The sequence below is a fragment of the Micropterus salmoides genome, unplaced genomic scaffold, assembly GCF_014851395.1.
Source record: "Micropterus salmoides isolate LMB-PRFRI ecotype aquatic unplaced genomic scaffold, ASM1485139v1 Ms_hic_scaffold_7, whole genome shotgun sequence".
NCBI lineage: Eukaryota > Metazoa > Chordata > Actinopteri > Centrarchiformes > Centrarchidae > Micropterus > Micropterus salmoides.
In genome coordinates, this window is record NW_024044459.1 from 33744328 (window position 1) to 33768258 (window position 23931).

Below are 23931 nucleotides of genomic sequence, written 5' to 3' on the forward strand. Positions count from 1 at the left end.
CCCTGCCCAGTTACAAGAAAGCAAGGGCTTTTGAATAAAAGCTACATGGACTCACGAATAGCTAGTAATTAAAGGAATACTCTACTGAAAATCTTTGGACTGTCAAATACTCACCATCTGCAGTCAGTGAGAGGTCTATGAAGATTCTCAGTCATCCAGGTCATAGTTATCCAACGAAGGTTAAAATCAAGGGCAACTGGACTTGGTTGAAGATACTGGAAGACGTTTCATCCCTCATCCAAAGGACTTCTTCAGTTCTGAAGATTTTAACCTTCGTTGGATAGTCAGTGAGAGGTGGCTCTAAATTCTGTAGTTTACTCTTTTGCAGAGGATGGCAGCAGCTGTCAGCTTGGGCTCATAGCGACTATTCCATTGGCAACCCGGACTAAACAACATCTCAACAGCAATAGAATTTTTTAAGCCACGCCATCAACCACGTAATTGCAACATTCTTCTTTAATGTAGTTAAATACAACACTCTCATGTCACATCGCCTCCCCATAGCTCCAATGTTCTAACAATATATTGGCAAAGCAACAATTGTTTGGGTTAGTTGGGTTGGTTATTGGTTTCCATAAAAAAGGATACAATATCAAAGTGTACCCCACTTTAAACTCAAAAGTTTAGGTCAGGATATACAGGTCTCCACTCTGCCAGTTAGAAATGATTGAGATGTTGTATAACCGTTAATGGACCTGGAAGACTGACCTTGCTTTTCCATTTAGTACTTCACAGTGTGGGACCAGGTCAGATGGTCATAGTGAATCCAGACATTTGTCCTCAAAGAGAGAACATTGCTTTTAAAAGGTTAAGGCAAGACTAATGTAGACTTTGAACGTGACTATTCACACACACACAAGATGAAGATGTCTAATTAAACTAATGACTGTTCCACTTGCACCACTCCCTCTGTGTATGCAGAGTTATGCAAAACTTGGATCAGTGAGTGTTCTGTTTAACATCTGTGCATAGCATCAGCATTCACATGTACAAACAGACCATGCTCTATACCTTTAATTTGAATATTTGCTTTACCATTATCAATATTTCTCAGTGTGACTAAATGGAAATGTGCCTTGAATAGAACGGATTCCTTTATTGTAGTTCATTAGATGATATGAAGTTTTGGGGCATTGTTTACGTTAAACAGAAGTCAATTGCAGGAATTTTGTGCCCACATGAATCAAAACACACAAGACCAGGACGGTCTTGTGTGTTTTGATTTCCATGAGCTTTCACAATAAAAGTAACTTCACTCAACAGTGAAATCCAAGGCAGACATGGTCTCTGGCCTTGGAACTGCCGCAATATAATGGAGTGGAGAAAGAATGAAAGAGAGTGCAGGATAAAAAGCCTTTCCATCCCTGGAAGGGCAAGTAGACAGGCAATTTTACTATATCTCCTATGTCTGTGACAATGGTTCTAGCATAAATTCACTGAACAGGAGTGTGATAGAAATCACAGAGAGGTAATAGTGGAGGTAGAGGTGGAGTAGGGTCTTATGGGAGTCGTTTTCCTCACACTACTGCTGGCCTATAGATTTATGTGATTTAACCCCACTCTCTCTTTCCCTTTGATGAAATTCAATACACAGACGTACAGTATGGTAAAGTGGTTTTAAGCTTTAAGATGATTGCTGGGTGTCTCCAAAAGAAGAGTGGAAGAGTATCTAGGAACAACGAACCAGTTGTGAGAGTGTGTCTATCTGTCATACCTGGGGCATAGTGTCAATATAGCCGTATGTGTTAAGCAAAAATCCAGGTTTGGGGGTGTCTGACCCAGGTTTTGCTTGATTATTGACAGAGCACTGCCCAGGTAAATGTCAAGCAGAATCAGACGTCTTCCACTGTTGCTCCCTCCCTCGTTCAATCCATTCCTTTCACCAGTGCTTTGGTATTGATTTAAGACCAAATATGGTCTCTGTAGATAGAGGTTTGGCCAGCTGGCGGGTGAGGTTAGTCGTGATTTGAATAAAAGATCATCCTAGTTCAACAGCACCAGCTAAGCCGTGGGGCAGATCAGTCACACTCCTGAATTCTGAGACACAGTTGTTCAAACATATTGCAGTGGCCAAATGTATGTGACTGCTGATATATTATAATGTCTCTAGAGTAATTTGTTTTGGTCCAAAAAAATTCCCATTTACATTCCAGGATCTTCTTTGTTCTACCTCTGCTACTGACCTTCTTGTCTTGTGTAAGTCAAACCAGACAGTCGGACTGATCGTAATGACAAAACCTTTAATATACAGCTACCAACATGTATTGAACATTCAATAACCATGCTTTTAATTTCAGGGAGGTCGGAATATTTATGTAATTTGTCATAAGTATGTAGTTCTAAGTGAAAATTAATACAGAGAGTAATTACTATGTACCTTTTACTATTAAATGTCAAATCCAGAATCAAAGCCGGCTGTGCAGGATGGGACAGCCAGAGCACAGTAATATCATTAAGAGAAAAACAAACCTAAAAAAAGTGACAATAAATACTGTATGTGTAAAGGCAGAATGTAGCTTGTGAATAGCAAGGGGGAAGTCCATGTCAATGATATTCATTTTGTCAACTGCGTCAAAAGCTGTCAAACAGTAGCGGAACTGTGAACCACAGTCAGTATCAAGATAGATCACACACCAGTTTGTGTTTTAGTTGAAAAAAAACGAGGTGTTTGTATCCGCAGAGTTTCAAGATGTAATTCTTTATTTTATTTATTTTGGATATTTGAGATCAAATTTGTTATAAAGGACTCCTCAAACTAGGTTTTCTGTTTAGATAATAGTTTAGTTAGTGTTTAATGCTGCACATTTCTAAGTTAGTGTACTGAATACGCACATTCTCTTCTTTTATTTGCATGGTGATTTTATCCCGCCTCCTGCTACCTCCCTGCTTTTGTGTTTTGACTGTTTGAAAGCTCCATGACCTTTGTGGCCCACTTCAAGAGTGCTGGTCATGCTGGTTGTTTGGGTTGTGGTTGTGCCGTCTAGTGAACAGATCCTCCTCCACCATCTTCTTGGCCTCCCTCTAGCTCCTGGCCTAGGCTGAGACTTTGAAGGCTAGCTGTTGAGATTCAACACACAGACGCCTCCTCTGGGGAGCTGACATCATTAGAGCGGAGAGCAGATCCCAGCTCCTCTCCGGCTTCAGCGAAGGAAAGAGAGTGTTAAAGATAGAGAGAGGGAAAGTGAGAGGAAGAATGAGGGGCGGGTTTTAGCGATGCGAGGTCAAGATCGTGGCACAATTACCCTGGCAGTGCTGTGCCCTGGGAAGCCAAAGCCCCTGACTTCTCACCCTGCCAAGGTCGGCCGGGCTGCTCCTCCAGACAATTAGCCTCCCAATATCCTCCTGTCAGTTCCACATTCACTGCTCACATCCCTCTCCCTTCCCCTGCTCCTCCTGCTCTGCTAGGTAGTTCATATGCTGTGAGCCTGTGGCACTCATTTCCATGCTGTAGACATTGTGTTTTTTACAACTGCAACTCTACATATGTGCATGTGTGACTATTCTTTACTTTTACAGTATAGTGTGTTACTGTCATACTGTCAAGTGGTGCTGCGAAAAGGGGCTCATATGCGTGTTCTCTCAGCGACACACATCCAAACGAGTCCCACACGAGGAGACAAAAGTGACACATTGTGTTTTCTTGGGTGGTGAGAGTGGCGAGTGTTAGTCTGCATACTGTAGCTTATGAGCTGGAAGGGCAGCGCAGAGAACACAAGCAGAAAAACAAAACATTAAGACAGCGAGCTGTGCGATGTTGAGGAAAAATTGGGTAGCTATTAACATAACTGATATCGAAAATGAAACAGATATCAAAATATCTTTCCATGCAGCCCGTCCTCACCAGAAATATGTCTGTATAAGTTGATTTTGCAGCAGGTTATTAGAGCCCGTATTAATGTTTATTGTTAGGCCGCGACCTCTAGCAGCAAAGGAGGAAGTAATGTGAAGTAGTATAAAGAGTCCACGTAAGGGGTTTGCTGGGGTGAATGGATGTGTCAAAAACAAAACAAACACAGGACTTTCACATAAGGGGACATAAGTTTGAGTGTAAAAGAAAGTCAAAGTTGACTTATTTAAAAGTTCACGTTACTTCTGTAATATACTTATTTTAACCGAAACCAGGATCTTCTCCTAAACCTAGCCAAGTAGCTTTGTTGTATTACCAAACTGCGACCATTTCACAATGTTAACCACATGTTTAATGTCACGTGTCTTGATTAGTACTTTCCGAAGGTCATATATGTTGTTTTGGGGAACAGCTATAAATGTTGTTTTGGGATCAACTTAATCTGCAACACAAAATAAAATCACAAAACAGATGTATTATATAAAAACTTCCACTCCACCAGTCAACAAATATTCTTTATGGATCCATTTTTGTCTGTCATGGGGAAATAAAAAACATAATCCCCCAAAGAAATACATTTTAGTGAGCCTTTGCAATTCATTTATTTACATTCTAGTAATGACATGAATGATTATTTGACACATAATTTAATTCTAATGGCACAGTTTCATTCAGGTATTAAAGCACATAACCAAAGTGGCATCACTCAATCCCACAACAAGACATGGCCTTCTCATCTGAGATTAAGTCACCATTTAATTAAGTCATGTTGACTTCCTACACTTTTAAGTGGCACAGATTTACAGTTTGTTTATCCTCTGGACTATTCCATGTATTCCCAGTCGTGGGGGATACAGGAGGCAGCTTCATCTGAGGGACCTTGCCAATTAGAATGCACAGCGAATCTGCCTGTAAGCTTATTAAATCACTATTATCCCTATTAACACAATGGACATGATCCTCTTCTACCAACTGCATCCTCATTTTATGTAGCATGCATCGCGACAAGCAGCGCCTGTCAGATCATCTAATGTGAATATGCTGCCATACACATGCACACACACGCACACACGGCACCCACATAATTGTGTGAGGCTCATATTCCAGCACATGACAGCGTTTTGAGGGATCATATAGATGCAAATGCAGCCATGTAATTGCATAAGCAGTAGATCTGCGCTCTCTAGCCTCGGTGCTGTCATGTCACTGGCTGATTCCATCTGCTTTTCATCATGTCTGTTTTTTTTCTAAGACCTAATTTCCATACCCACCCAAAGCTTTAGAAACCTCTCATCCTTCTTTCTCCGCCTCTTCCTCGATCTCCTCCACCAAACTCTCTCTTCTGGTCCAAGCAGGAGTGATGGAAATGACAGTAAAGATGCAGATGTCACAGCCAAAAACCCAAATGACATGGAAGAGGCTTCCTACCTAGTTTCTCTTCTCTTCTTACCTTCTCTCCTACCATCCCCGCTCCCCATCTGAAAGGTCCAACTCTCCTTGCCTCACTTCTTCCATATCTGATATCTACAAACTGCCTTTAAGTATTCACATTTTAGTTTTGTGAGGGAGAATGCATCAATCCTTCCACCACCACTTTACCTTCAGTCTGCATTGGTCCATCTTCCCTTCTGCTACATTTTCCCTCTTTGTCTTCTCACTGCCTCTCTTGACCTCCCATAATTCTCAGCAGACTTTTTTGAAAGATATTTTTGAATATCAGGTGCACGAGCTGCATGCTTTTTGCATCTGGGTTTATAGGGATTTAAAACATTCCTTATGCAGGCCTGCATATGGAGATAGATAAAAGCCGGTGTGACGGCAGTGTGATGCGCTACATATCTACCAATTTGCTGCAAGTCAAAAGACCAATGATCCTTTGCTTGGGAAAAGGACTTGGCTAGAAGTGATTGTGAGGAGGAGGACTGTGCCAAGACTTCCTGTGCTCATTACTGGGGTGATGTTACACTGGCACTTTTCATTGCATTGCATTCCACAATTGAGGAATGTATCTGAAAATCAACAAAATGCCTTTTTTTTGGGGGGGGGGGGGGACTTATTTTGCAATTTCACCTAAGAATATTGCACTTTCTGCGAACTGTGTCTATAGCATTAAAATAGGGGGAGTGAAAGTCTATTGCTGGGAATGTTTGGATATAAAATATTGATTCAACTTGACATTTGTGTTGTGTACGCACAACATGGTGGGAAAAGGATAATTACAAAATTAGATATGACAAAACAGAATCACGACATAGGTGTTGTAATAATGTTATAAATATATTTATCTTTACATGTGATCATTCTCTCCCTGATTTTATTAACTTTGTGTGATTACAAGTGACATAAGCTAAAAACAACATAAATCATAAAAATGCAATTGTGAAAATGGAAAAAAATGTTAACATCTAATAGTTGTGAACATACAGGTTAGCATACTAGCTTTACCGCACACAGATATATTATGTATTCAAGTATTTTAGCACATACAGCATGCACATACATTGTTATATTCCAGCACATACCCAGAGATAAATGCATATGAGTATGCCAGTACACATATACTCACTTCAACTCCCCTTCCTTTCCCTCCCCTCCTTCATCCAACTCATAACACTTCCTCCAAAATTCACTGCCAGTGTGTGCTGTGGAGGCATGAGATAACGTCCCAGAAGTTTTTCAAGGGCAGGACGGGTGCTCAGACATCAGAGGGAAGCCGCGTCGAGCCGAAGCTGATTCATTACATGTGTTGCATCTGCCTCCTATTAAAAAGCCCAGAGCACTCCGCACTCCGGCTGTCTCTCCCGGTCTCTCTTTCTCACTCTCTGACTGCAAACTACCTCCTGACTCCTCGCCTAGACCTCATCTCTCTAAAAAAACTCTCCCCTTCTGTCTCTTTTTTTTCTAAACTCTCCCTCTCCCCTGCCTCTCCCAAGCCTCAGCTCCTCACTAATTCTTACAGATTAGCTCTACCATACAGTTCAACAGCACGAAGATCAATGAATATGACTTTTAAGACTCGTACAAATTTTAGGATCAAAGCTATCTATATACATAAAAGATTTTACCTATACCATAAAGAATATCTTAAGTATTTACCATTTTATGCCATAGAGGTCTAAAATTTAACTCTGACTCAGTCTATAACCTAGAATTCATTCAACCAGCATGGAGAACAACATTTAGACCATTGGTACCATTTGACTGTGGTTGAAGTTTTCACTTTATTGTTTCATGGTGAGCTAGTAGTTAACTTTGCAATGTGTGCCCAGTGATCTCTTGCATGTTTTTGTGTTGATCAAGTTGCATCTGGCTTTGGTTGGTAGTTTTAGACTTAGCTTTCTTGGCTGTTGTTGCCCATGCTAACTATAGCCCATTATATTTGCATGGCCATATCTGCAACTTTCATCTTATAACATATATAAATAATATATTTATACATACAGTATGTCAGTTTAGAAGTAAAAGGCATTTCACTAGACATGGCAAAGATATGTCTGAGATCATTTAGCAACAGTTTTGCCATGTCTCATGTCTGCCAGAGAGCAGTGACATGTTTATTTTCTAACTATAAAATGTCTTGCACAATACATATCGTTTCTCAATTCTTTCATGACCAAATTTAAGGGATCCTTGTAAAAAAATCTATGTTTATGTTGACACAAACAAATATCAGCCATAATATGGTTCTGTCTGATAGATTGGTTGTCTGTTTGTTTGTTTGTTTTTTCCCCAAATATAGATATGTATCACCTAGCAAAACTTCAGTTTCCAGTGTCTGGCTCTAACAACACATTTCTGCCATTTGTTCTAAATGGATTCTTCTTTTAGTAGAGGTGTAAATTGCATCATTTCCTGTTAGCATGTGAATGTTTCCGACAATGGCAGATTCAAATGCCTTCATAAGCCTTCTGACACAGTTATGTCAATTATTGGCCATAAGAACCCCAGGAATTTGGATTCCAGGAGTAGATAACGGGATCAAAATAAACAATAAATTAATAAGCAACTCAAAGATAGGTTGGATCACTATTGTAATGCTAGTGCTAACTGCTACTTCCACTAAAATAATTGAGACCTTAAGGGAATCTGATGTGAGCTTAATGGAAAGGCTTTCCATAGACAAACCAGTGTAGGATCACCTATCCAAAGAATTTGTCCATCTTTTCAGAAATAGACATAAATGGCAGTGCACTTTCTAGTCTTCAATGTTGTTTTTATCTTTATTAGGATCTCTGTGGTATAAACAAAAGAGTTGTCATTCAAGGAACAGGTATTTCAGAGAAATCACTGATCATCACTGACTTTCTTTGCCATTCAAAATAGAAAAAGAAATCACAACAGTTTGAAAGTCTGTTTTCTTCATTTTTGTCCTTGGTCTGCAAAGAGAGAGTACATGCACAACTAACGATAAAGATACTTTCCTTAGAATCTTGTGTTTCTGTTGCTGTTGGTCAATGGTACCTCAAATTGGTGAGCAGTAAAGCAACAGCTTATTGATTAGGAAACACAGCACGATTTTACTCAGACAGTCCATTAAAGAGACATTTCCTCACCTGATTGAAGAACACAGTCGAAAGTTAGAACGATTGGAAGTTTCAGACTGTTCTTCATCTAGCATTTTTTTAATCACTTGCTCATTTCCTTTACCCCACAATCTCATCTTCAGTGTTTTAATTATGTCGTGGTGAATGATAGCTAGTTTTATGGTGTGTGTTTGGTGGACTTGTTAAAAGGGGCCTTTTTGCAGCGCGTACGCCAGCTTCAGCTGATAATTATTTCAGATTACATTAGAGGAAATTAAACATTTCTTAAAGTACGTGTGAGGGTGACAAAGTTATCAAGTGCAGTTGCAGGAGAGAGTGTGAATGTTGCACTTCCAAAAATGTAATTTTTGCGACTGCTAATAAGATCATTTTCAGGTGTTAAAAAATAATTAATGGTGTTACAGCAGTTGAGCATAACTGGAGTCATTAGTACGTGGATCAGTGTTTCACACTGGTCAAAAATGAAGAGAATTGGTAGTAAAAAGTGTATGAATTATCAAAGCCAAAGTGAAATGTAAGAAAGTAATCTTATCATTAATGTGTTTCAAATTGGGGCTGAGACTTGTGCGCTACTAGTGTAGAGCTCTGTAAAGTTCCTGATGAAATAGTAGTCACACTTATTTTCTAATGGTTGTAATACATATCAGTATTTTTGTGTTAGCCGACCTACATCTGGATTTGCTTATGATTTACACAGAGCAGTTTTTTCTTTGACACTTAGCTAAATTTGAGTTCATGTTGTGAAAATCTGTGTGTGTAGTCAGACATTCTGTCATTTCAAAATTTGTCTGGACCACTGATCTGTCCCACCAGCAGACTCTTATCAGCTGATAAGAGTGTTTACGCCAGCGTTATCTCTGTCCATTTAAGGGTTATGGAGTTGAGAGTCATAACTGATAAATCCTTTTCCACATGAATTTTGACTTGCATGTAAGGGGCAAGTTTTATCTCACACTTTCAGACATCTGAAAGATACAATCAATCATTTGGTTAAACTATTGCTGATTTCATGAAAAGTAGCAATAATAATAATAATAATAGCAACAGTAATAATCATAATGCAACATTGATTATGAAAGAAATGTTCGGTTTCAAGACTTTAGTCCCATCCTGTGCTTTGTTCCAGACTCCATGTTCAGTTATTTGGTGTTTGCATACAACTGCTATGTTAAAGTTCATACTCATATGATACACCGTTGAAAAACTAGAATCCTTCTGATTCGACCATTGCAAACCATTTCAAGATACAATCACAACAGGTACAATCGGCACCTCTGTCAGACCACCTACCTACAATCAAAATTGATGTGACTCACTTATGTAGCCTCATAGTAATCCACCGATCAATTATATTGCAACAAAAATGGTCTTGTTAAATTGTCAAAGTTCCAGACAATCCAGTCCAGTAAAAACAGTTAGTCCAAAACACATTATTCCATTAATAAATTCCCAGAAACTGCTGCTGCATCATTTCGTATTTGCTAACAGACGGGCCTAAAATTGCATTATAACCATAATAACATCGGTTTGGATGTAAACAACTGTGATATCTTGATTTCAAAATGGCTCCTGATCTCTGACCTTTCAGTTGACACCTTATTGACCCAATAGGAGCTTACATGTACTGTCCACAGCCTACAATAGCCAATGAGAGCCCGTGCTGTAAGGCAGTGCCAGCCCCTATTATTTCATAGGTGGGCCGAGCCAATTGCAACCAATTGTGCCAATGACTGGCACTTAATGTAGCCAATAAAATTCTGAAATTAATGATGACTAGCTTCAGCAGTTTGTTTTCTGTGGTATTTCTAAGTTTTAGTTTTGACTAGGTAAGGCTAATGCTGTAGCCCCACAGGGTTTTCCAGCTAATAAGTCCCAGCTATAGTTGTCTGCTTGCATGTGTTAGCAAACATTTTCAAGCAGAAACAAAAAACTTATTACTTTTAGTTTGTTCAAACTTATATTAATCAATTCCAGTAACACTTACAGGGACTCTGCCGTTGCGTTAGACACTTCGGAGCGTTATCTTTCAGAGAAACCAAAAGCCATGCAATGCATTCAATTTACTTTGGGTAAATTTAATGCTCTCTTGGATAGGAATTTTAGGCGAATTTAACAGGAATGGTAAGAGGTTAACTGGTCGACTAAGAACATCAAAATATGTTTTGTTCTTTAACACCATTTATCATTAGTTAACATCGGTGACACTTCTTTGTTTGAGAGAAATGGATATGGAACCCCAATGAGCTCATGAAGTTGTGTGTAAACAACATTAATTATGAAGCAATATGGGGGTTTTTTTGTCTACGCAAAAGATATCATGCATTAAGTGAATTGAAATTAGCATGTATACAATGCATTCAATATATTGAATTGAATATACATATATATTTTGTCTTCCATGCCTCCCCATTATCTTAAATACTCTTGGTGATTGAAAGGTCTGCTGAGATAATTACAGCATTGAGAGGAACAGCAGCACACACTTGAAAATGAATGAATAAATGATTCTCTCTCTTACTCACCAAAAGGTTTTGCTGACCACTAAGTGCAAATGTGGCGTTTCCAGTGGCATGTACCACAAGCTAAAGTTGTTGAACTGCAACTTTGAATGTGCCCTCTTTTTTTGAAAGCCTAAGTGAACGATGACATGCAAATAACCATGTCGAGTTAAACACAAATTTAAGTACAACTTCCAAAGTGAACATCATTTGAATTTTTCGTGTTAGCATGCATAAATCTTTTGCAAAATGCACTCACTGCTTTTAACGCTAATAGTGTCCACAGAAATCAAAGCTGTGTGTTTCTTGCAGAGCAACAAGAGAGGAGGAAGATCTGCATAATGTTGGCTCCAGCAACGAGGAGTAAAGCGCAGATCCACAGCATCGCTCCCTTGGTTTTTTTCCAATAACATCATTAGCATTTTGACATCATCGGCCTAATTGTTGTTGGTAGCTCTGAGAAATGAGCGCCTTGGAGTGGGAGTCGGGAGAGTGAGGAGGGGGGTGGGTTTCCGCTTTAAGGCCTTGTGCTTATCAGTGCAGGGCAGATACTGTTCCTATGGTCCTGGCTGACAGGTGAGGTGGTTGCGGTTGTCAGTGAACCCCCGGGACAAGTGCTGAGGGATGGGTTCGTATTTGGGAGCAGGTGCACCACCCTCCTCTTCTTGCGCCCTTGCTCCCCCACTCCCCCAGGAGGCATATGGTGAGAGTGATTGGAGAGACCTGGGGCCCGCAGGGAGTGTTCCTCTCCCCAGTTCATCTGTTCCAGACGGGGCCCTGCGGGACACTCAGCTTCTCCTGAGGTCCCTGTTGGCTGGGAATCAGGCCGAGTAAGCGGCTTCGCTTTCAGGTTGACTGCTTTGTTACAGTGCTGGGCGGTCTTGGTGGCCACACCAGTTAGTTTTACACTGTGCACCATTGTACGCTGCAATTTTGTGTGCAGGCCACATGCAGAATGGCTAATAGGTCACGGCCTCTAATTTGTTTGCTCGGTACCTCATTTGTACGCAAGTGTTGCTTTTAATCTGCCAACTCTTATCGTGTCCTGGTGTCATTGCTTGGATTGGAATCACCATCTTGCTTTGATTTCACAGGCTCATATTTGTGAACCAGCTTACAAATGTGATGTAGTTCTCTCTGAGTGCACTGGGAGAGAGAGTTATGGGGGCATTTTAGGCCTTGTATAATATGTGTACCGCTTTTATGTGGTCATTTATTATAAGGCGAGCTCTATGAATAATGTATGATTAAAAGGCATAATGGATACACTGGGACTCGTCAAAATAAAAGCAAAAATCCATTTGCTCTCCCTGTAGTAAATCCACTAGCTTGTCCTTGGGCTAATTTCCAACTTGGGACTTGGTGGGGGAGTGAGTGCATGTCTTGAAAGTGATTTCAAGGGAGGGAGGTGTTGGTTGTGCTGTAAAGTGTGTGTGTGGGGGAGGGGGGGGGGGTAAAATGAGACATTGATGAGGAACAAAGCCAAGAACACCTCTTTCTCTTGATTCCTCCCTCCTTCATCTCACTCTATCCCACACCCTCTCTTTCTCTCCTTCCTTCTCTCCCATCTCTGTCTCTCACCATCTTAAAGCTCCTTCCCCCTGCCTCTGAGCAGCTGCCACTTCTGAGCCTGAAGAAAATGAAGGCAGATGAATCAATTTGGCCTGTGGCCCTAAAGTGCACTTGTCTGCACCCCAGCCTGGGCGGGGGGATAATGAGCCGATAGATTGAGCCGGTGCCGGAGCCCGGCACCGAGATGCCTTCGCCTGCCGCACCACCGGGCCCCCCTCACATACACGCGCACACACACACACTGCTGATGCCTCCCTGAGCTGCGGTAGCAGCTTGTCGCTGGGTTAATGGGGGTGAGGGTCCTTTGCGCAGGACACTTTTCAGAGCAAATTAGAGGAAGGATCTGTATCCGTCCTCTTCAGCCCTCCCTTCCCTGTATTGCCCCTCATCTCCTCCTCGCCCTGTGCATGGGAAGCCTGGAGAGCAGATTGGAGCATGGTAGCAGAAGAGCATCAAGGCACCTTGAAAAGAAGGGGCTGGCGGGGGGCAGGGTCCAAGATCCTTGGGTAATGAGGATTGACACTGGGACAAGGCTGAGGCACAGGCTCCCTGAGCGCTGTTGACAGGTGACGGCAGGCTAGGGAGGGTATAAGGCAGAGGGAGAATAGCTGCAGCAAGAAGAGGAAAAGCGAGGTCAGGACTAACAGTGTCTCTTATTCAAGGAGGAAAAAGGTGAGACCCCGCGCAGCCATCCGATGACCCCCTAAGCCCACTGCAAGGTGAAGCAGGGAGGATCAAAGGAGCAGGACAACAACCCATCACCCACCAGCCTCTAGCCAGCTTCCTGCTGACAGGTTACAGATTGATTGACACTGCAAGGAGAGTAAAGAAGAATTAAAGGAAAAGGAAAGTCAGCCATGCATAGCCTGAACTGATGTGAACCACTACTGTCTACTTCGATGCATTGACTAACCCTTTCTAAGCAGGTGGGCTTTGTGTCTTCACCTAGGGTTAGAGTAGTATAAATGAGCAGACCCAAGTTGGCACTACTCAACTTGGGGGGAAATTAAGATGCTGGAGGGCCCTTTGAAGATAATTAAAGAGCACAGAGCGGGAGCCTCCAGAGAGGGACTGCAGACATGTTCAATACCGAGACTAATGGAGTTAATTTCCAGTACATTATTCATGTAAAACACAGGCCCTTATTTAGCTAAGTCTTTTCTACATCTCTTCTATCTGTTGTCTGAAGTCAAACTGTCCCCCACACACGTACAAATTAACCACTTGAACTTGTGTCACCTGATTAACCTTGCCCAAATACTGTTTGAGTCAAACCTTCAGTATAAACAAACTTAATCCACAAACAAAAAATAGAAACTGTAACTCCTTAAAACAGCCAGGTGGCCAAGAAATGCTCCCTCAGGGGTGCGTAGAATGCATTAAAAAGGCATTACCTCAAGCATAGGGGAAGCATTGTGACCTTGAACTGTATTACCACTTGCAACCGATCAAATCTCAGTAGAGACCATTAGCTCCACCCTCAAGCTCACTAACTTGTCCTTTAACATTAATGAGTATACAAAAAACAGCACATGAAAGCTGTACAGTTGGGAGCTTAGGGCCAATTAAACACCTCCCTAGACAGGAAATTAGTCCCTTCCTTAATCACAGGCAGTCAGGGTTGCCAATCTTTTGTCAGAGTTGGTGAATTCCTGCCTTGATCAATTGCTCTCCTGTCCCGTTGAACAGCGGCTAAGGGAACGGTCCTTGCACGCTGCATCATTAACCTAGGCGGCTAATTAGATGCTGTGCTCTGATCAATAGCCGAGTTGATTGCTGACTGGGTAATGTAGCCGCAGGCCCCAGAGGAGTCGGAAACACTTTGGGGCGCCTTCAGGAATTTGTCAGCAACACTGATGCTGGGTAAACAAAGTAATCAACAGCTGCACTTGACGGCAATGTAATGCTGACTGTACCTTGACACTCTGTCTCTGCCTCCATGCCTGGCTGCCAAGGAGGACTGCTCTCTTTGTGCTCTCCTTGAGAGAAAGAAATCAAAAAGGCCACAATCTATTTTGAGATTCAAGGAGTGATTAGGCTGACAGCTAGTCGAGAGAGGCAGAGGGAGAGGCGGGTAGAGGTGGAAGTCAAACCTGATTAGGCCCACCTGCAGATTTCTCTTCCTTCCATCTCTACACCCTGATTGCTTGGCGGCAGCTCCCTCCTCTTCTCTGCCATGCTCACCACACCCCACCCCACCCCCCGTCCTGTCACTGTTGACCTCAGTGCACTACTAATGCCCCTTGGCCAATCAGCATGCTTGCCCTGGCGGCAGCAGGGTAATTAAAAGGGAATTGTGTCTACTTGGCATGTGAGCTGGTGGGCACGGGGGTAGACAAACATTCTCTATGCCGCCTTTCCTCCCTCCCTCTCTCCCAGCCAGGTGGCAGCGTACAGGACCTGTCAGATTAGCTGATGACCCTTTTAATTCTAGCCCAGCCGGGGGCCATAATTGATATTTACCGGGAAAGGTTAATTGTAGCAGTGATCTGCTTAAATTACAGTGGAGATCAGGAGAACGGGGCCAGCCACCACGTGCCCCACCAGGGGAGCTGCTACACGCAAACTGCTAGTCAAATGGATTACACCCTGCGGCCATCACCACTGTACTCCAAGGTGGGGAAGCAGCACGGGACACTGTGATTGGCTAATACTGCACCAGCACAGAGTCCTCCTTGCTGAGCTCACCAACCTCCCATCTGGCTGGGAATTTGGGTGCATGCCAACTGTCTTGATGGCCTGCAATAAAACAAGCCATCCATGTTAGCATTAGGGTTACCATGATGTGGGTGGCTGAACGCAGATAGGGTGGATTTGTACATTTAAGCTGCTGATAGCTAATATTTTTGCCAGTATTTGTATTTATGCATGACCAGAAAACAGAAGTATAATCTCGTTTACGTTGTCTTCTTTAAGTTAATGCTACATGTTTTTTTTAGACAGTATTCATCCAAGGATCCTAACTCTTTACTTAATCTTACTTTTTATCAACATTATATTTTTATACTGTATGTAGGCCACAGCGTGAGTGTGTCTGTCCGTGTCATTTGAGGGCACTATCATTATCATATGTGCAAAAAGTACAGGAACAAAATTCCATTCCTGAGTTGAACAATACTGATTGGTGGAGTTAGAGTAGAATAAAAAGAATTAGTAATGGCCTGAATCAACTGTAGTACACAGTCACAGTTGGGTATACTAGCTGCTTGCTGCTGCGTTCCTGTTGCTGGCTGGTATTAAAAGCAACAGCGGGTCGAGTTTTGGGGTTGCAGGTGTTTTGCTACAGCCAGTTCTGCTTTGCATTTAGCCAAAGCACAAACTGACGCTGAGCTGTGAGACACTACACTGACTTTGTGTTTCTCTAAAGTTAAGAATAGAAGTACCATGGCTCATTGAGAGTCAGTTGAAGCCACTGTATTTTGGCTGTATTGTAATGCTTAGCTGCCTAACTTGTGGAGTTTGTTATAGATCCCAGTGAGTGACAGGAAATAAGATGGCATCTGAAACTTTTAATTAGTGTTCCCTGGTTCAGACATTGTTATCCTTGTTTTCCCAGTGTGATTTATTGTAGTGTCTGAACTTTGGATTTTGGATAGTTCTGGTGCTCAGTGGCTGTGTCGGGTTTGAGCTCTTGTAATTACCCCGATTAACACAAACTTTCAGTTCAGTTATAGATGATTAATATTCTGCACCAATAAAGGATTTTTCTAATGTGCCATTGTGTGTAGGTTTTATTCGTTACCTGAAAAGTCTGCAGATTCATAAGCCGCTGTATGTTGTGTGTAAAAACACTCTCAGATGACATTGATAATAGAAATTTCCTGAGTTTGTTGTTGAAAATTAAGGTAAGACATGATTGGTAACTTTCATCCACATTAATATGCAATGATAACATTTACAAAAATAATAGCAAACATTATGTTCACTGCGATTATGAAACACATTTAGCTTTAGGCAAGATGTTTTTCAAGAATGAAACCTGAAAGATGACAAAATTGAAAGACTGGTGGTGGGCTTTGTTGTAATTTAAAGCCCGTGTGGTTTGCATTAAACCGGCAGTTTGAAGGTGTCCTCTTTTTTGTTGTGTCCCCTACAGATCAAACCATTGGCACTACGTCCGGTCAAAGTCAGCGAGGATGAGACGGTACAGGAGCTCAGCCGACCGCACAGGAGCAACTCCAAGGAGCAGCTTAGTGAGGTGAGTGCGACCTGAATGCGACCTTTCCCCCTTTTTACAGACCACCCGTAGAGAGCCAGGCTATCCACTTTCACAGGCCAAGTTAGGGGAACCCTGAGGTGCGATATAGAGAGTGGGCAGACGACAGCAACACTGAGGTTGAGATTAGAGGGCATCTGGTGTAGTAGCTCCTGCGGTGTCCAGCTATCACCTCATAAATCCCCTGTGCATTGTGAAAAAGACCGGTTGGCTGGCAGCACATAGACAGGAAATGATTAGGCCGGTCACACAGCATCACCTAGTTGGCCTGGTATTATTTAAAGCATGGCGCGGTTAAATGTAGACATGACCTGACCAGCCAGGTGTGGGTTGATCTCACCGACCCCAGAATGGAATGAGTTAAAGAAACTGTTCCAATTATCGCTGTGTCGGCATCCATATGCCAGCCCATTTAGAGGATGAGTAGGTGGCAAAGGAAAATGGAGGCCAGGCATTGGTTCAGCATAAGGGATGAAATAATGCAATTTAGATACAGGGGAAGTAATGAGAATTTATGCAAAATCCCAAGCGGCTCATTTTAAATGAATGTAGAAATATGCCTCCTAACTAATGCCTGTCAAGCAGGCCTCCCAAACCTAACTAAATTTAATCAGACTGCTCATTTAGCTGACGAAAGCAGGAGAAGAGAGAGAGGGAAAGAAGAGGAAGGAAAATATGCAGCTTTCTTTTCCAGCAGGGGTAAAATGATGGAAAGAAAAAGATTTTAATGAACTTATTAAATACATTGTTCCAAGCTATTCAGCATTCCAATTGAAAATCTAGCCTGATGAAGAAAAAAATCACCCAGGCCAACTTTTCCCATGTTCACCCTCTTTTCTCTAAGCCTCGCTGCTCTTTTTCTCTCGTGCGCTGTCCCCCCTCTTCCCCTTGTACTGTTTCTCTTGAATTTGTGTAAAAGGCTGTCTTTTAATGAAAAAGTCAGGAGGAAGAGGCGGGTTTGTCAGATAAAAGACCGAAGCCAGTTGACAGCTCTGACAGGGATATACGACAAGCACCGAGAAAGAGGGGGGCTTGGATGAGGGGGGGTGGTAGAGTGAGGGTGGAAATGCTGGTGGTTGCGGTGAGGGTGTTGGGTGGGGGGGGGGCACTGTTGAAAATTGCTCGCTGTAATCGCCGACGGTGTTAGATGTGGCATGTCTCTCTAATCTGCTGCCAAATAAATCATGCACAGACACTGATTGTTGTAGCCACAGCATCCATATCTATCCATCTCGCTCCCTCTGCCTGTCTTTACCTTTCTCTTTTTGTCTGTGTGTCTGTCCTACTTGCTGTTGTATTTCACTCAGTAAGGGCCTGGACATAACAACACAAAGCGAGATTCCTCACCAAACACCTCCCCATGTATTTTTCCAGCCCCATGAAATCTCCACCACCGCATTGAGAGCACTGCTAATTTTCGTGAAACACGCTCCACCACATCAAAGTGGCTCTCCAGCTTTACGAGCTCTTAACTAATGATGCTGCGTCTGCAACGTGTAAAATGGATTTCTCTTGTCTTACCGCCAAAGGAAATAGAGACAAATGCGACATGTGGACGTGCCCGCCTGTAAAAACAGTCATGCATCAATTTGGAAGCAGGGGGTAAAAACATTTGCAGGGGATGCTGTTTGTTCATTGCCATGGTTGGGTCTTTATCTGTTTATTTTGACTAGGTAATTGTGCCTGCGGTGCAGCGGGGCCCCGGCACTAAGCCACACAGGGATTAGGGAAATATGAGGTGTTGGAGGGGGTGGGTTCCACTGCATCTGTGTCCTGCGGAGGATAGGGCTGCAGCTGTGGTGCTGTCAGAGTATCACCCTCCTGAATCCACCCACACCCACCCACATGCACCCAAAACTACCCAGCTACCTGATCTTCCTGCCACAGAGGGCATGTTTGCATCCCTTTCCTCATCATGCTCCAACAAGCTCTGACTGGCCGCCCCTTGGCCTCCCTGCAACGACATAAACCAATAGTCTGGGTTGGGAGAAGATGGACTGGACCCTCCCCTCTTGTCGCCATGTTTTTCTTTTTTCTTTCTTTCTTTTTTTTTTGTAAGGAGAGTGGAGGAGGGGGCATGGAAATGGGGAGAGGATTAGGGGGCGGATTTAGCAACATTTCTCTTCTCCGGGCTGTTTAGTTAACCCTTAAATGCCACCAGCATCCGCCCCATCCTTCTCGCCACCAACCACCGTAACCACCACTTACACACACACACACACACGCGCACACACCCACACACACACACACACACTCATCCTCCTCCCTCCCCCACACTCCCTCTCTGGGGCGGGTTCTTAAATCCTTTTGAAGTCCTAAGCGCTGCAGAAATCCATTGAGAGCCATGTATAATGGCTTTTAAGAGAGAGTGTTTAGCTGGATGCCGACCCTATGGCTTATGAACCGCTGGCGTTTTAATGGATCCCCCTTTCCCTCCCCTCTTTTCCTCCTTTCACTGGCACTAAATCCAATGGATTGTCCCTCATTATCATTTAAATAAGCCCTTCTTTCTGCTCAGAATGCTCCAAGTTGAATGAACTCTACATAGTAAGGCTAATTCCAAATGGCCTTGGCCTTCTAGCACCTATGCGCCCACACAAACACGTACACTTACGCACATTTTTAAGTGCATTCACAACATGAACACACACAGACAACAAATCTTTTTCTCATTGGAACACACTTTTGGCCCTTTTGTATCCACAGATTTTGCCTTCTGTGCAGTTCTTCCTTTCTTTTGGCCTCTTCTCTCGTTGCAGTAGTGATGGGAGTAGAGAGGTTGAGCAGAGCGGGAATAGCCTTTTGATTCCTGCAGTGCCTGCTTTCCGGTTCGCGGCGGGACTCCTCCCTAATCGTCACCACAGGAGCTGTCCTGCGAATCAGAGGGGCACATAGGCGTTGATGAGGGCTGAGGCCTAGAGCAGGTGTGGAAGAATGGATGAGGGGTACTGGGAGGGTGCAAAACAAGGGAGGCAGTGGTGGTGAAGGTGTGGGGGAGGTTGTTTGGATTGAAGGTGGACCTATGGATGAAATTGGTCTAGCAGAAAAGTCCCCTCCAGAGACCGTGGGAGGGGGGGGGGGGGGGGAGAAATTGCCAATCTAGACAGAGGAATAAAAGAAGTGAAAAGTGGAAGTGGAGGGAGGGATTTGGAGATTGGTATTCGTGCTGGGCGCTGACAGACAGAGAGCCAGGGAACAGAACAAAACCTTGCCTCTTCTGTCTACATCCTGCTCTTGTTCAGCATTTAGAGGACTGCATTAGAAAACACAGGAGGAGTTTGATGTGCCAAAACACCTCACTAAATGCATGAAGAGATATGAGTACAAAGGGAGCTGATATAGCATAAAAAAAAAGATCCCAAAAATTAATGACAACAGTATTTAATGATGGACAGTGTATATTGTAAAGTAAATGTTAAACATGATATAGTGTATTTTTGGCTGTAAAGGATATAAAGCATTGCGGAAATGATCTCTTTTTTTTGCAAGCACTATATTGGCATTATATATATTTTGAAATATCTGCTCAGTTATCCAAAGAAATCCTGTTGATTCTACTTTTCATTGCAAAGCTAATACTTGGAAAATGATAAAAATGGAATAAGGAGAGAAGCCAACACCTTCGGGCTAGCAGGGTACCTGAGTTGTTACTCGCTCTCAAAACAACAATTTCTATATCAAGGTGTGTTTTATCATTTTATCTACTGATGCGAGTGATGGATCCACTCCCATGTGTCTATCAATGTCAGATGACACTCTTGAAGGCACAAGCAGGTGAATTTAAACTAATAAATGGTGACATTTAATCTTGACCTGCACTGCAACACAGCACTTGTCTTATAAAACCATCAGAAGCATGAATCATTTTGTTTACAAGAAGTCAGCAGGCAAAGATTAGAACATGTCATTAACCATGCAGTTGTCTCATAAAGTATCCAAGGTATCCCAGAGTTCCCTTTTTAAGTAAAGCATGTACAACTCTCACTGTGCTTGAAATACATTTACACAACCATAGAGTGACTATTGTGCACCATTTTAATTAGAAGTTTACCAAATAATTAAGGTTTTCCACAGTGTATTTCTGACAGCTGACAACAATTAAGTCTCTCAGCAGGACGTGAACGAGGGTTTTTTAGAGCTGCTGCCGCTCAGCTACCCCCATGGTGGAGGCCAGAGTGTATGGGAGTGATGTGTGCGGGCGTGGGCTACATGGCGGGGCGGGTAAAAGGTTAACGTGAATATTGATATTAAAGCGGCGCTGCTTCATCATGTCTGTGTCAGCGAGTGAAACGCTCCTTAAAGGTCATCCCTGTTCTCCTCTCTCTCCCTACAGAGTTCCACTCACTCGCTGTCAGGCCGTGGCTACTCGGTAAGTGGCATTTTCATGCTTCATAGCTTTACGGCAGAATTACAATCTCCAACGACCCGCTTTATGGCCCTGGCGCTCGACATTTTAATTATGTTAAATAGAGTAATGGAGAAATCATGATATTAGGAACATTAATTCTAGCTGACTGACTGATTAAATTGCGGGAAGGTGTCCTGAACTACCTTGGCAAAAAGAGCCTCGTTTTATTGGCATCGATCAGCGCCGTTCGCCGGTGCTGCAATTTGGCTGTCAGAGTTTTATGTCTTCCTCCAGTGACTGTCAGCGGAGGATCCTTTTGCTCACATATATGACAATATGCCTAAAAGCCTTTTAACGGCTCCCGTATCTATGCAATAAATACAATTTCACACTACAGCAGAAATGCATTTACATTTACACCTTCAGGAAGATCTGTAGCAGTTAAACATGTCTCATGAATTGTTGGAAAGAACTGACATTAATAGGAGTCGTTGAGATGTTTTTTGTCATAGAATACGTAGAGTGTTGTTCAAGGTAAATGTGCCCAAGGAATATTTAGGGATGGTCTTGGAAAATGTCAACCCAATCCTTTCAAACATACACCAGCTCACAAATCACAGATTGTCAGAGCAGGGCTATTTTTATCCCTTGAAAGCATCTGTTGCCTTGCCCCAGTGCGTTTTCGAACCGTAAATTTGTGCTCTTCCCTTCCCATTGTTTCAATGATGTGTCTAGTCTCTCGGTAATAGAGACAGCGGTCGTCCTTTATGTCCTTTGCTTTAAGGGGAACTCATAAGAGGAACATTCTTTAAAGTGTGCTACTTTTAGCTGATGAGTGGCATATGGCAGTTCTTATTGTAGCTTGGAAGCAATCATCCCGACAAACAACATAACTATAAATGGTTTGTCATCGTTAATCTGCCTCAAAGGACTGCAGTTAAAGCACTGAACAAAGCTTAACTTCAAAAGACCTTGATCTCTGTGAGATCTTTTTTTAAAATTTTGTTTTAATAGAACATGTCACATTCCTATTCCCCAGCGGCTGCATACTCACAGATGGATGAAAACAAACAAGACCTTCCAAAAAAGCTTGTGGAGCCCTTTGGCTCGAGCTGTCAGTTTGAGTCGGCAGGGAACGAGGCCTTCTCTTTATCTGAAAGGATGAAGGGGGGATTCAGAGAGAGAGAGAGGGCAGAAATGTAGGTAGAGAGAGCTTGGTGGTGGTGGTGGTGTGGGAGCCGGGGCATTGTGCAAGCGTCCAGTAACGAGGGCAGGAAGTTTTACGTTGTCTGGCTCCCCTCTCTGGCTATCCGATGGTGCTATCTGCAGCGTTTGTAGCCTCTGGGCACCTCCTGGGTGCTGAGCTCTGACTTTCAATCTGCTCTGCTGCCGGGCCCGCTTGATTTCTGGGGTCTCCTTATCTGTAAGTGCTTCAGGCTTTACAGTATGATGGTTTCGAAGGGAGGGGGGCATGGGGTGTGGGGTCGGGGGGGCTCCAGGGAACTGCCAGAAAGAGACTGAGTGGGTATGGGAGGAGGAGTATGATGAGGAGAAGGCCCGGGGCTGGATAGAGCATTGTGGCTGGAGGAATAGAAAGAGAGAGGCTATGTATGTGGGTGGAGGGCTGTTTGTGAGGTGAGGAGAGGATGTGGGAGGGTCATCGAGGCGGGAACACAGGCGTAGGCAGCGCCACTGGCCATCATTAGCATGGACAGGGCTTGCTGCTGGTTGGCCCCTGGCACTGATCACGATCTACTGCTCTTCCTCTCTACAAAAAAATCAAGCTGGTGGATGGGGGCTGGTTATCTGTCACAGGGCACTAAGAGTTTCTGACAGTTTGTTGTCTACTGGGAGATAACGCCTCTTCTTGCTCATGCTTCCATATGTCTCCCTTCTTATGTTGCCTGCAAGGCTTCAATGGCCTCATTTGAATAAAGGACATTTCTGGGCTTTAGTGCCAGACTGGTGAAAAAGGGAAATTAGAGCCACCAAACTGGAGTGTTTTGGACACAGCAAATACCTTAATACTGCGTTAAAATAATGTTACATACAGAACACATTGTCTTGTCTGCTGGTTTCTTTTATCCAACTATGTTTTTGCTCATTAAAAACACTGCACACATTCTGCATACACGTGACGTATGTCCTTGTCATTCTATTGTATTTTGTCTCGTTTATTTTTCTTCACTTCATTCTTTGTTAAAAGACAAAGCTAAAAGAAAACTGAAAAAGTAACCGCTAATATTTCTTTGCTTACTGCATGTTAATTGAATCCATTTCTTCTTTTTTTTTTAGAATTGATAGTGCTTCCAAGTTGTTTCTAGTGGATTGTAAACGTTATGGTATAAATTATAAGAGTTTCTGCAGGCTGGTGCAAATATTCGCTAAAATTAAGCTGCTCATGGCTGATAATTTCAGTACTTTGACATTTGAGGATTTTAGTGGCAAATGATTGATGAAAAATACATGGTTGTTTTTCCCAATTTGCCTGACAGGCATTTACATGTTTGCTAAAAATACTAGCCAAATATACAACATATACTGCCGTACATAATTCAACACAGCATACTAATAAACCCATATGTAAATGAAAACATAAGAATACACAAAAAACACTCATATAAAACATATAAAAGACAAGGTAAAAACAGAAATATACATTAAAATCTTATAGATTGTTATTCCATGCCAGTATCCATCCTCTGTCTCCACTTGGTAGCGTAACAACAAACTACCCTGATTTGCTTATTGATCTAAACACTGTGTTTATCCAGGTGATGACATTGTTAGGCACCCCACCCCCAGAACCCCCCTTAATATCAAATTCAAGGGTGAGGGCTAATCTCTGGACCGTTGAGTCCAGCAGCGTTATGTAGCAGCAGGTCTGAGACTCGCTATCTCGCTCT

At 42.8% G+C, this 23931-nt stretch overlaps 1 protein-coding gene across 11 annotated transcripts in view; it reads left to right on the top strand.

Annotated features, from left to right (window-relative positions):
• fbrsl1 (fibrosin-like 1) overlaps window positions 1-23931 on the top strand; it is a 376696-nt gene that overhangs the window by 201022 nt on the left and 151743 nt on the right. For 10 of the 11 annotated variants that reach the window (XM_038704691.1, XM_038704683.1, XM_038704684.1 and 7 more), the window contains 2 exons: window positions 16558-16659; window positions 21011-21046. In XM_038704691.1, coding sequence (XP_038560619.1) covers window positions 16558-16659; window positions 21011-21046 — 138 coding nt within the window. The remainder of the gene's footprint in view (window positions 1-16557; window positions 16660-21010; window positions 21047-23931) is intronic. The other variant, XM_038704682.1, reaches the window with a different exon arrangement.